Source organism: Myodes glareolus, chromosome 14 (assembly GCF_982192425.1).
Source record: "Myodes glareolus chromosome 14, mMyoGla1.1, whole genome shotgun sequence".
Lineage (NCBI taxonomy): Eukaryota > Metazoa > Chordata > Mammalia > Rodentia > Cricetidae > Myodes > Myodes glareolus.
Window position 1 is genome coordinate 13,036,083 of NC_142039.1, and position 12,577 is coordinate 13,048,659.

Genomic DNA, 12,577 nt, shown 5'->3' on the forward strand with positions numbered 1-12,577 from the left:
GACCACAGTACAGTCTCAGAAATAGGATCACCTATCTCACCTCTACATCACTGATAAGTTGATTTTATAGAAGACTATAAAATTTCAGTAAATATTCAAGATAATAAAATGGATTTCAATCCCATTCTAGGTCATATTTGAAGTGCCTTACAACTACAATGACAAACAAAATTAGCAGATACACACCTAACATGTGATAGGGAAGGTGTCACAGAAATTATAAAGAACAAAACAATTTGAAAGTAAAGAATGGTGGTGAAGAAAGAAAAAAAAATCAAAAAGGTTGGATATATTTAGAAACTAAAAAGAAATAGAAAGACCTCCTTTCTTTCTATTTAAGCGATAAAGCATAAAGTAATACAAACAGAAAAGCATAATAATGAATCCAGACTGGCTGTTATACAGACCACTTTGGAAAAAGCTGAAATAATAAGACATAGTTACACTACAATGTAACACATCAGAAGAAGTATTTGTATTGATCCAAGAAACACTGAACAAGCAAAAATATAATCAAATATGGGTTGCTAGAAAAAGAATTCTTTCCTACCAATATAAAAGGAGCTTGTAAGAAAGAAAATATGCAAAAGCTGGTGCAACTGTAATAACTATGCTGGCTGTTTAGGATGCAACTATAAACTGCTTTTGTTCTGACCAGGATAGAACTGTTTCAAATCTACCTGCAATTATTCAGGCATCCAAAATACACTCTACATGTTTTTAAAAAATAATCAGCTCTATTTTAAATGTTAAAAAACCCATGCTCTCAGCCTAAGTATCAAACAAATGTTAAGAAAGCCTCACAGATAAATGTTGAGTATCTAAAGCTCTGTAGGATGGGTCCTCACTGTTTTGTATCCCAAAAAGACTCAGTCAGCCTGAACAGGTATCTCCCAAATCTGGTTTAAGACAAAAATTAATCTGACTGTGACTCATGATGCTGACTGGACTAAGCGAAATAGAAAAAAAAGTATGTAGAGCTATTAACAATATGCAGGATGTGAACTGGTCAAACAGAGTTTGACTAAGAATGATTACTTTTTTTAAAAAAATAATTAACTTATTTATTTTTATTTAGACAAGGTCTTGTTATATACCTTCGTCTGGCCTGGAACTCACTAAGTAGATCAGGCTGTCCTCTGATCAAAAGAGATCCACCTGCCTCTGCCTCCTGAGAGCTGGAATTAAAGGAGTGGACCATCATACCTGACTACTAAATTATTACTAAAAAATGAAAAGCAGCATTTAGCAGAAACAAATGAATGATTCAAAGACATTTCTTATCAGCACTAGGCTACTGTTGCACACCTGCCACCTCAGGACTTCGGAGGCAGAGGTAGGAGCATCTCAAGTTCAAGGCAAACCTGGGATACAGCGAGATCCCCCATCTCAAAATAACAAGGCCAGGAACTGCAAGGTATAGGTAAGAAGAAGTGTGCTTCCTTGATACTTGCAAGACCTTGGTTGAATCTCCAGCACTGAAGGGAGGGAAGAGGCCAGCACTTCTATATTTTAAAAGTCAAGATAAATGGAGCATTATAAACCAATCAAGGAATGAAAAGAACAACACGGAAAGGTAAGCTCAGTTTTCTAATAGACTGATTTTTAAGTGGTAATGGAACACCAAACTAACAATCTAGAAAATTATCAGTAATTCATTAATTACTGATTAATTATCAGATAAATTATGTGTTTAGTATGTTCCAGGAAAAGTTCTCATCTTTATGAAGTTTATACCACTCAAGACCATCAATTGATGAACTTATCAAGAAAACGAACAAACAGCAGGGAGTAGAAAATGACAGATTCTTTAAGAGACGGCAATGAGGAAAGCCTCTCTCAGAACATGAATTTTGAATAGAGCCCCAAAATGATGTGATGGACATCACAACTTTAAATAACATAAGCAGAGAAAATGGCCTATGAAGCTAGAGGAAGGAATGCTTGGAATGCTCAGATCCAAGAAGCCTGACATGACAGTCAGTCCAAGGAACACAATCGTCTCTCTCTTTATGTGGATAAATAGAAAATTACCAGAGATTTCTGAACAGGTGGGTGACCTTATCTAGTACTTTTTAAAGACTAATGACTTATAAATGAGACCTTATTGGAGGAACAAAAGAGTAACAAGAAATCCTACCCCAGAGTCCCAGCCACAGTCTCTGTCTAAAAGCGGCTGAGATGGTTGAGTAGGGCAATACTGAGGTAACAAGATTGTGGATGGACGTTAAGTAGAGCCAAAAGACCTTACTGACAGAATGGAATGGGAAAGAATCAAGGATGACTCTGAGACATCAGAACTGACTAACAGGAAATATCAATGACTCAATCCACTGAGATGGGCTAGGATGCCAGAATGAGAAGCTAGAGGGAAACAAGTTTCTGACACGCTTGTTTGTAGACTCCTATCAAAATCCATTGGAAATAACGAGTAGATGGATATCCAAACCTCCAATACATAGCAAGACTATTTAAACTTGTGAGTCACTGGGCTCACGACGTGTTTAAAGCTAAGAGAGTAACTTTTTTTTTTTTGTTTTAAAAATCTCACTTCAAAATTACAAAAAAACAGAGACTTTTCTATGTGCTTTTAAAACACTGACTTAGTTATACCAACCCTGTAAGCTAAGAAACATTATAATTCTTATACTCTTTATTTAAAGGCAAGGAAACAAAAGTATAGAATATCCAACCAACTACCTCAAAACCACACACTACTCCTGAACAGCTAACCTGAAACTTGAATTGAAGCAAATCACTCCAAATAAGCCTCCTAAGGCTCTAAGAGAACAAAGTGTCAATGGAGCAGGTTTTATACTGAGTCCAGGTTGCTAAACATTAGATAAGGGGGAAAAAATACACACATACACACACACACACACACACACACACAGAGGGAGAGAGAGAGAGAGAGAGAGAGAGAGAGAGAGAGAGACTAAAAAGCTAAGCAGAAAACTTCTAGTTTGGTGACCTAAAAATCTATGGAAAAATTTAAGACCTTAATTTTAAAAAAAAATGAAGAACTTGACATTTGGAATTGGTAAATACAAATCAGTAGGAAGCAAGATGCCATTACAACTAGGTCCATTAGGCCAGGCGCAGACCTCCCAGCCCCTGGAAGAAACCTGTCTCAAAAAACAAAAAACTAAATAAATACTAGATATATATGTACTGGGAACAGAAGCACCAAGTATGTTTCATTTTAAGCATTTGTCCTGGACACTGATGTAGTTAAGTTGTAAGGAGGCCAACGAGCAGTCATGTGATGGTCTTCATAGTTCGGTGTCTTAAGTCAGTGAACACTGTGTTCTGTAAGAATGGGTGCTAAGCGCTTAGCAAACACAACTTTCCAATTCATTACTTATTTAGCATTATTGATGATTTCTAGCGTTCCATCCACTGCTCAGATTCGGGACATTCATTGAAATCACCATGGACCAAGCAGGAAGTGGCAGTAATCTGATTTCCAGTGAGATGCTATAAAGAGTTCAAAGTGCAAAATTTAAAATTCACCTCTGAAAAAACCAAACTCATAAAGCAACTCTCACAAGTTATCCTTACATCCTTTTACTATAGTGATGGCTAAACAAGTTTTGTGGGATTGTGGTGTTGGGTTTGCCTTCTACACTGTTGCCAGCGTAGTTCTACTTGAACTCAAGTCACCCCAAAATTCTCTTTCAAGAAATTCAAATTCCATTACGACCTTAAGGCCAGAACGAGACAGGTAGTCTGCTAAACTGATATGATTGATATCTAATACCAATAATTCAGAAAACAACAAAAATTCAACATTTCAGACCCTTCCTAGATGCAAAATCCTCTTCCACATTTCCCCAAGGTAGAGAGGTCCAGTCTGAGGAAGAAGGCATCCCAAGGCGTTTCAGTTGTTGCCAAGTGGTCCATCTTCATCTCTCTCAATATTTCAATCTACCCATATCCAGGCCGCTCTCCTCTAGGGACCGTTATAAGAGCGATTAAAATAATAATAATAAATAAAAAACCTAAGTAACCTGACCTAAAGCATTTTGCCAGTTCCCGGAGCTTTCCATTGGGCCAGGCAAATACTTTGGCGATAGGGCTTATAAGCAATCTGCTCAAGCCAAGATACGCCCCAGCCCTTCACTCATCTCCTGAACCCGAGCCCCAGCGGCAGATGGCTTCAACGGCTGCTCCTCCCGAGGCAACCCTCTACCCCAAATCCCTTAAGCAATTCCTTCGAAGCCCCCCCCCCCCCAGTCCCGTGCCGAGGCCCACTACGGAGGTTCTCTGTCCCATTTCTTTCCAAGAGGATGCGTCAAAGTCCTCAACTCTCTCCCGGCTCCGGAGAGAAGAACGTGGGCTCCTTGGCCTTGCAGCCCGGGGGTAACGCGTGGGGGGGGGGGGGCGGCGTGGGCTCGCAGCCTGGCGGGGAACGGTCGGACGACGGGGAAAACACTTACCAACATCCTGGTCGAAAGGATTGGTGGCAAAGAGAGGCATGTCCGCTGCGTGCCGAGGTGTCCCCAGGGGCTGCCCCTCGACACCGCGGCCGTTAACGCACGACAGAGAAAGGAGGCCGCTCAGGTACAAACACAGACACGGGGACGAGCGGTCCAGGGTCCTCTCGGCCCCTCCTCTCTCCCACCCCAGCAACAGAGGCGGCGGCGGCAACAGCGGAGAAGCGGCGCAGGCCCCCGCGCGGGGCGTGTCGGGAATCCAGGCGACCTGAGCGCTGCCTGTTCCAGCTCGAACAAGAACCCTGCCTTTCCGCCGAGACCCACGCGAGGAGCCTCCTCCACTGCTTCCTCTGATGACCTCCCACAGGTCCGTGGGATTAGCGGCTATGTTCTGGGTTTTTCCATTGCTCGGGCGTCTCGGGAGGACGAGGTCCTTCAGGCGCACCGAGGCCGACTAAGCACCTCTGGAGTGAATTAGAGACTGAGAAAGAAAGAGGGTTCGGTTTGGGGTCTAGCGCAGCCTTGATTTTAATTCCGTGAGTTCATTCGGTGGGTTGTTGTCATATAGTAATCCCTCTAGAAGGTCAGACGGTACTTCGGGCTATCCGAGTAAAATGTTCGGTGTGAGGGGACTAGGAAGTTGCTGGGATGGAGTCATGTGAGCTGGTGGAACTGGCTGGAATCCCTTGGAGGGGAGTGTCAAGGCGCGCAGCCTCCGGAGAGGCTGAGGCAACTAATGCTGGCTCCTTCCCCAGCCTGACATCAGAGGGAAGCTTTCTGGGTGTCGGCACCGACTGACTAAACGTGCAGTCACTGAGCCGCTGCAGTGACTGGAAGATTAGTCCTTCGCAGCCCGAGATAACCACACACACCCAACAACAGGAAAAAACAAGACGAAAAATGGAACCAGACGTTGATTCTTGCAACTTAAAATATTGATTTGGTGCTCTAGTTTGTACATGTGTATCACACACACACCACCCTCTAAATCATGTGGAAATATTAAGGATCATCTCTTGGAAATATTACATAAAATTAGAGAGCTCGTCTTGCATATACAGGGAAATTATGTAAAGTATGTCCAAATAAGAACATACAAATGTAGCTTATAAACAGTTACATGTCAACAACAGGATTGGCATGACAGTACAAGAAAAATGCAGTCCAATTTTGAAGAGACGAGAAAATTAAACTAGTGGTTAATGTTGTCATTTAAAGAGAATAGAATCCCCTGAGCGGTGGTGGTGCACTCCACTAAAGAGGCAGAGGCAAAACATCTCTGAGTTTGAGTCAGCCTGATCTACCGAGCATGTTCCAGGACAGTCACAGCTACACAGAGAAACCCTGTCTCAAACAAGCAAACCAAAGATAAAAGAATCCAAGGAGTGGGGACTGTAAAGTTTCTGGGTGAGGTACGAATTCACACTATTCCTAAGAGAAACAGCGGAATGTATATAAGGAGCTTTGGAAAATATGCCTTTGGTCCCAACAATTCTGATGTTAAGAACTTACATAAAAAAATTCTTTAAAAACATGAACCAATGGGAGGAGGGGCTGAAATGGAAACTTTTATAATTTAATAAAAAAAAAACATGGACCAAGATATTAATGACTGAATTGACAGATATAATATCAAAGCACTGATAACCACTAAAGTGTCCGACATTGAAGAGATTGAACAAACTCATCTCTTTGTGTCTGTTTCCTCATTTATAAGAAACAAATAATAAGAAACTATCGAGGACTGAAAAAATTAGTGGAATTAAATCCCCACTAATATTGCCTAGCATGTAGTAAGCACTCAAGTGCAATCACTAGTTAGGATTGTTTTGCTCAAATAAATCAGAGTGTCCGTGATATGAAAATTATTTAGCCATTGAAAGTAACACTAAAGATCTGTACTTGCATAGATAGACATCTGAGTAAATAAATTTTAAAAGATTGTAAAGAATGGCTCAGGATGAGGCTCATTGATGCAGTACTTGTCTAGAATACAGGAGGTCCTGAGTTCAGTGCTTAGCGCTGAAAAAAGTCTACAAATACATGTGAAATAAATTCTGGCAATTTTTAACAGTCTCAACGAAAATATGAGTGACATGGTTATTTTTGGACAATACCACCCTGAATTTTTGTTGTTGTTGTTCATGAATTTTATTTTTTTCTTTCAAAAGGGGTGGGCAGGTGTTACAATATGGCAAATTTCATGTGTTAAAGCCACCATTCTTTTAACATTCTGAAAGGCCAATAATCAGATGCTTGTATGTCATTATGACAAGTGAAAAGTCTTTCTTTCTACTATTGTATGGGAAGCAGAGCATTGGCTGTTAGTAGGCCTGCTCTTGATCACTGGGCTGACAGAATTAGGTGTCAGCTTACCCACTTACAATGACGGGACTACGCCTTAGGTACTTTATCATAACTGCTCTGTTTCAGAGCCAGATGGTTATGAAAATATATTTGGACATGCCTCATGCTCCATAAATGAAACTGAATTGTTGTGTTGCTAATGAAAAGCTACTATTCAAGCTTTAATCATCAATATGTGAGTGTTGGGAATGACGTATGTTAGTATTGATAACATTAACCATGTGTTCTGACCTAAAGGAGTGACGCTAGCTATTAGGGATCTTTGTGACGTAATAGGTTATAAAGTAGAGGTTTTAAAAATAAGAATGTTGTTTGTACAAGAAAAGCCAGTTATAAAAGGTGGCATGAATTGGTGTTTTGAGGTTAGCTTGTCATATTATCTAAAATATTGAAATTGCTAGTTTTATTTTTAATACCCAAAAAAGACATTTTAAAGACTTGATTGCACGCTTCTGTGATGTGTTTAATAAATTTCATGGTTAATTTTGAAATGTTTTATTCCTTTATTCTGTTGGACTTTTAGAACTATTCTATATTAAAAACAAAGATACCTGTGAGTAAAATGAAGCTGCTCTCGGAAAAATTTCTGTTGTTATATTTTCCTGGTTAATAAACTTAACCAACTGATCTGTAAACTGTCCTCTCTAATACAGCCAGGGTGGTTTTACTAATATATGAATGTGTTATCATTTCCTTACAGTCCTTATATAATTCTTCAGTCAGCCAATCATTCGATAAGTATTAGCTTCTTATAGATTTGAGGTATCTATATGCTAGAAATATAGGATACACATCAAGAAGAGAGTCCTTAAATAATTAAGTCATTGGCTGATTGTGGGTGTGTAAAGAGTCCCCTGCCTTAAAATTAATCCACATTTTTAAAGTAGAACAAATATAGATGTATTAAGAAAAGGGAAGAAAGAACATTTAAGAGTGGGAGGAGCTCCAAGGGAGGAATAGCTAATCTTGATTAAGCCCTTAATGAACTGGCCTGATCACCCTGTGTCTTCATGGACGTTAGTGTTTTCCAGACTACCACAGCTGTCCAGATGTCCCATACCTTCCATGACCTGAAGCAAACAACTTTTACCCTCTTGTTCTATTTAGAAATCTCTGGACCTTCTCCGAATCTTCACTTAGATCTCACTGACAAAAGCCTTTCCTAACTCGTTACCTGGCCAGTTAATACTGCATAATAAATTTTTGTTAATTGAGTGGTCACTTCTATCACAGCACTCAGTGGTGTAATATTTGTTCCAGGTATTGATTGCTTCACAACACCATCTAAATGTAGTCTCTTAAAAACAATGAGTTCTTTTGCTTCCAAATCAACTTTGGTCAGACTTCAGCAGGGACAGCTTCCCTCTCCGCCATACAGCATCGACAGGAGCAGTGCAAATGCCTAGGATGGCTACAGCACATTTTCAATATTTAGAGAACTTGCTCAGTGTGTATCTGGCAATAGATGCTGGAATTCGGCTGAGTCATTTGGGGCTGTCAGCCTCACCAACTGCACAGAACTTGCTATGTGTCTGCTTGGCTTCTCCCAGCATATTGGATGAATATAAGTCAGAATATTCCAGGAGACAGGAGGAGAAAGCTACCAATTCCTTCAGATGTGGACCAGGAAATGGGGACAGCATCACTTCAGTTATGCCCCACTGAAGTCACAGTGTCTATATTCAAGAACAGAGAACAAAACTCACCTTTTGGTGAAATGGCTTTTAGAAAATTGTGGGAGGGTGTAAATTCTACCACAATATTGTAACCTCTATGTTTATGTAAGCATTATATTTTGAATTGTTTATCTATATGTATGGGCTCTTATAGTTAGTTGTTCCATGGATAATTATTAAATAGAGTAAATGCAATCTGCTATGATTAAAATGTCATACTACTATTACTGGCCATAAGGAGGTAATGAAATCTGGACTTACTTTATTGTAAGAAAAAGCTGGGGAAAATACATGTGTTATGGATTAGATATAAAATGTGTCTTGAAGGCTCATGTAGTCACACTGGTGATGCTTTTGAAGGTGATCAGATCATGAGGATGCTAACCTCATCAATGGATAATGTTCATAGCTGAATGGGAAATGAGATCTAACCGGAGGAAATATATCTTCAAAATCCCTTCTTTGTCTCTCTAGCTCTGTTTCATGATACAATTGAATGGCAGCTGTGTGTTCTGCTACTCATAGCCCGAAACAAGAGCCAGCTAGCCATGGGCTGAGACCTCTGAGAGTGTTAACCAAAACAAATATTTCTTCCTTTTAAGTTGCTTATGCCAGGCATTTTGTCACAGTGACGAAAAAGTAACACAGTAAGTTATGGTTGATTTCAAGCATGCGTCAATGGCAGTATAAAACGAATTTCAAGGGGGCAGAAAATGTGCCCTGAACCACATAACAGTCAATAACTTCCAGCCCAGAACTGGTTTTCTGAACTGTGGGCTAGACCCCAAAAGTAATAATGTACTGAAGAGAGAAAAAAATCAGAATTGGGGGAGGCCAAGAGACTAGCAGCCAGGTTGGAGGTTTCAGCCCATGCTCTTCCATTCATCCTTTTTTGAGGTAGCATATCTTGGCAAGAGCAGGCGGCAAAACAGAATCACACATTTCATAGTAAGAAAGCAAAAGACAGGAAGTATCTGGAGTTTCACTATCTCCTCTCAGTGGACTAAAGATGTGGCAGGGCCCACTTCTAATATTTCCGCCACCTCTGATAATTTGAAGCTGAGGCCCAAGCCTTTAACACACTGACACTTGGGGTGGACATGGCCCAAACTGTGGAGCCCAAAGGACACAATAAATGGACACCTCTGTAGTGGCCAGGTTTTAATAAAGAAAACAATTACTGAACATGTGAAGACAAATATGGCTCATAACCCACGTCACAAAAGAATAAGGAGAGAACAATCTGCAGAAAGAGACCCTGAAATGGCAGGATGTCCCAGCTGCCACAGTAATGTTCTAAGAACTGCTATAAACTATGCTCCATGTATTCCAGACTTTGCAGAAAAGTGAGTATAACAAAGAGAAAGGAGTGAAAGAAATGGTATCAAAAAAGAGCACATGGAAGTTGTAGAAATGGAAAACAGTCTATAAAAGAAAATTTAAATTAGAAGTAGTTAACAGAAAAAAGTACAAGAACGCAAATCAAAACAGACAGAAAACAGTCAGAACCATAATTAACTGTAGAAAAATTTAAAAAAAAAACAGTATGCCTTGTGTGAAGTTCCTGAGAAAATTAAAAATAAATAAATAAACAAGGCTGTTTTCACCCCTGTAATCCCAGCGTGGGAGGCTAAGGCAAGAAAATTACTTTGAGTTTGAGGGCAAAATGAACTACAGAGTAACATCTAGTTTTAAGGAAAGAAAGAAAAGAGAGAGAGAGAGAGAGAGAGAGAGAGAGAGAGAGAGAGGCAGTCATGAACACTTGGGAGGCAGAGGCAGGTGTATCTCTGAGTTTGAAGCCAGCCTGGTTTACAGAAGAAATAGCCAGGGCTACACGGAGAAACTCTGTATCGAAAACCAAAACCAAATTAACAACAAAACAAACCACTTCAGGCATGATGGATTTAATCCAGCATGCATTTAATCCCAGCACTCAGGAGGCAGAGACCAGCCTGATCTACGAACTGAGTTCTAGGACAGCCTGGGCTGTTACACAGAGAAACCATCTCTGGGTGAGAGGTGGGGTGAAGTTGGGTTTGGAGAGATGGCCCAGTGGTTGAGAGCACTGACTGCTCTTCTAGAGGATCCACGGTCATTTCCAAGCACCTACATGGCAGTTCACAACTGTCTGAGCTCCAGTTCCAGGAGATCAGGTACCTTCACACAGAAATACATACAGGCAAAGAAAAAAAATAAGTAAAGTCCAAAGTGGCAAGATATTCCAAAGTCTTGAGTACATGGATCATAGCTACACCAAATAACAAAGTAAAATAATGTCCAATCCAATCAGAAATTAGCAGACTACAAGGAACTCACTTTTAACACAAGAATATACCATGTCATGGTTTTGAGAAATGATTTGGTTGATAAAGTGCAAGTGTGAGAACCTGAATTTGGGGTTATGTAGAACCCCAAAATCTACATAAAAAGCAGGTATTGCAGTGCGTGCTTATAATTCCATGAGGGCCCTGGAGTTTTGCTTTAATACTTTACAGAAGGTATACTGGTTTTGTATTTTTCTACAGATAATTAAGGTTCTACTTTTTTCAGTCTGCTTTGATTTGGTGTTCTTGTATTTTTTTTCTCTTAACCACTTCTTTAATCAATGAAGGGTTGGCATGGTAGTGCAGGACTTTAATCCTAGCACTAAAGGCAGAGCCAGATCTCTGTGAGTCCAAGACAAGCTTAGTCTACATTGCTAAAGGCCCATAAAAGCTACAAAGGGTGAGACCCTGTCTCCAAGCAAGGAGAACCCGGCTGTAGGTCCCCAGAATGGACATTAAACACTGCTATGGGAAAACTTAACCTATAACACCAGTTCAGAAGAGGTGGAGATAGGCAATACCTGGAGCTCACTGACTTCCAGATTTGTTAAGAGACCCTGCATCAAAAAATAAGGTGGAATAAGAACATCAATATCAAGCCTCCACATGTGTTTGCACACATATATAAACACACACACACACACACACACACACACGCACATGCACAGAAATTAACGCAGGAGCTGATGTGATCAAATTAGTGTCTTCTCCGTATAAAGTGTTACTGTTTTATACTACAACTAAAAATATATTTTAAATTAAAACACTGATGTCTTCAGCAATAGGAACTTATCTTCGCCCTCTGAGAGGCAACCAAGGGCAACAGCAATCACCAAAACATTGGGAATCTCGTCGGATTCTTTAAACCAGCTTGAAAGGGGTTTCTCATACCTGGCACTAGGGTTTATGTTAGAAAGCCTATGGCTTTTTAGGGGGAGCAATAACACTCCATATATATATATATATATATATATATATATATATATATATATATATATGATATTTGTTATGTTATTATTATGTTATACCAATAACATAATAAATATTATATATAGTGTCACATGCATTTAATCTCAGTACTTGAATAGAGGCAAGGGAATATTTGAGTTTGAGTTTGGAGTTTGAGACCAGCCTGGTCTACAGAATGAGTTCCTGGAGAGCCAGGGATACATAGAGAAACCCTGTCTAAAAAAAAGTAAAACAATAAAAATAGATATTCATATATATATAATATGTAATTTTAGGTGAATATAAAATATTTTATCTTCCCTCTCTCACCTTCTGTATTGTCCTACCCCCACCCAATTGAAGCCCCCCCACTGTTTTCCCATTTCCTCCTTTGTATCATCTATAGCCTGCTATTCCTCTCTTTTCCTTTAAACATAATAATTTTATTGATTATTTGGGAATTTCACAAAATGCACCCTGATCACGCTTGCCAATCCTTCCAGGCCCACTCCTCCACCCTTGTGTTCTCACCCACAAAAAGAAGAGAAATAAAGAAAAGAAAAAAAATTCACACCAAGTCCTATCTATGTTAACCGTATACTCACTGGAGCATGGTCAGACTCCCAGTGGGCAGCCCCTTAAAGGAAACTGAGTCCTTCCCAATGAGTCCTTCCCCACTCCCATCCCCCACCAGAAGCCTTCCCAGCATCCCTATCACAATTTTTTTTTTCCGAACTCACAGAGAAATGCCAAATGCTGGAATTAAAGGCGTGCGCCACCACTACCCGTCCCCCATTACAATTTTTAAGAGCTTGCTTTGGTGGCT

The 12,577-nt window shown here is 40.0% G+C and overlaps 1 protein-coding gene across 1 annotated transcript in view; it reads right to left on the reverse strand.

Moving 5' to 3' along the window:
- Stam (signal transducing adaptor molecule) overlaps nucleotides 1-4,663 on the reverse strand; it is a 52,200-nt gene extending 47,537 nt beyond the window's left edge. Inside the window, exon 1 of the mRNA XM_048460670.3 lies at nucleotides 4,440-4,663. Within this exon, the coding sequence (XP_048316627.3) occupies nucleotides 4,440-4,479 (40 nt within the window). The 5' untranslated portion in view covers nucleotides 4,480-4,663. The remainder of the gene's footprint in view (nucleotides 1-4,439) is intronic.
- Nucleotides 4,664-12,577: the final 7,914 nt, after the last annotated feature.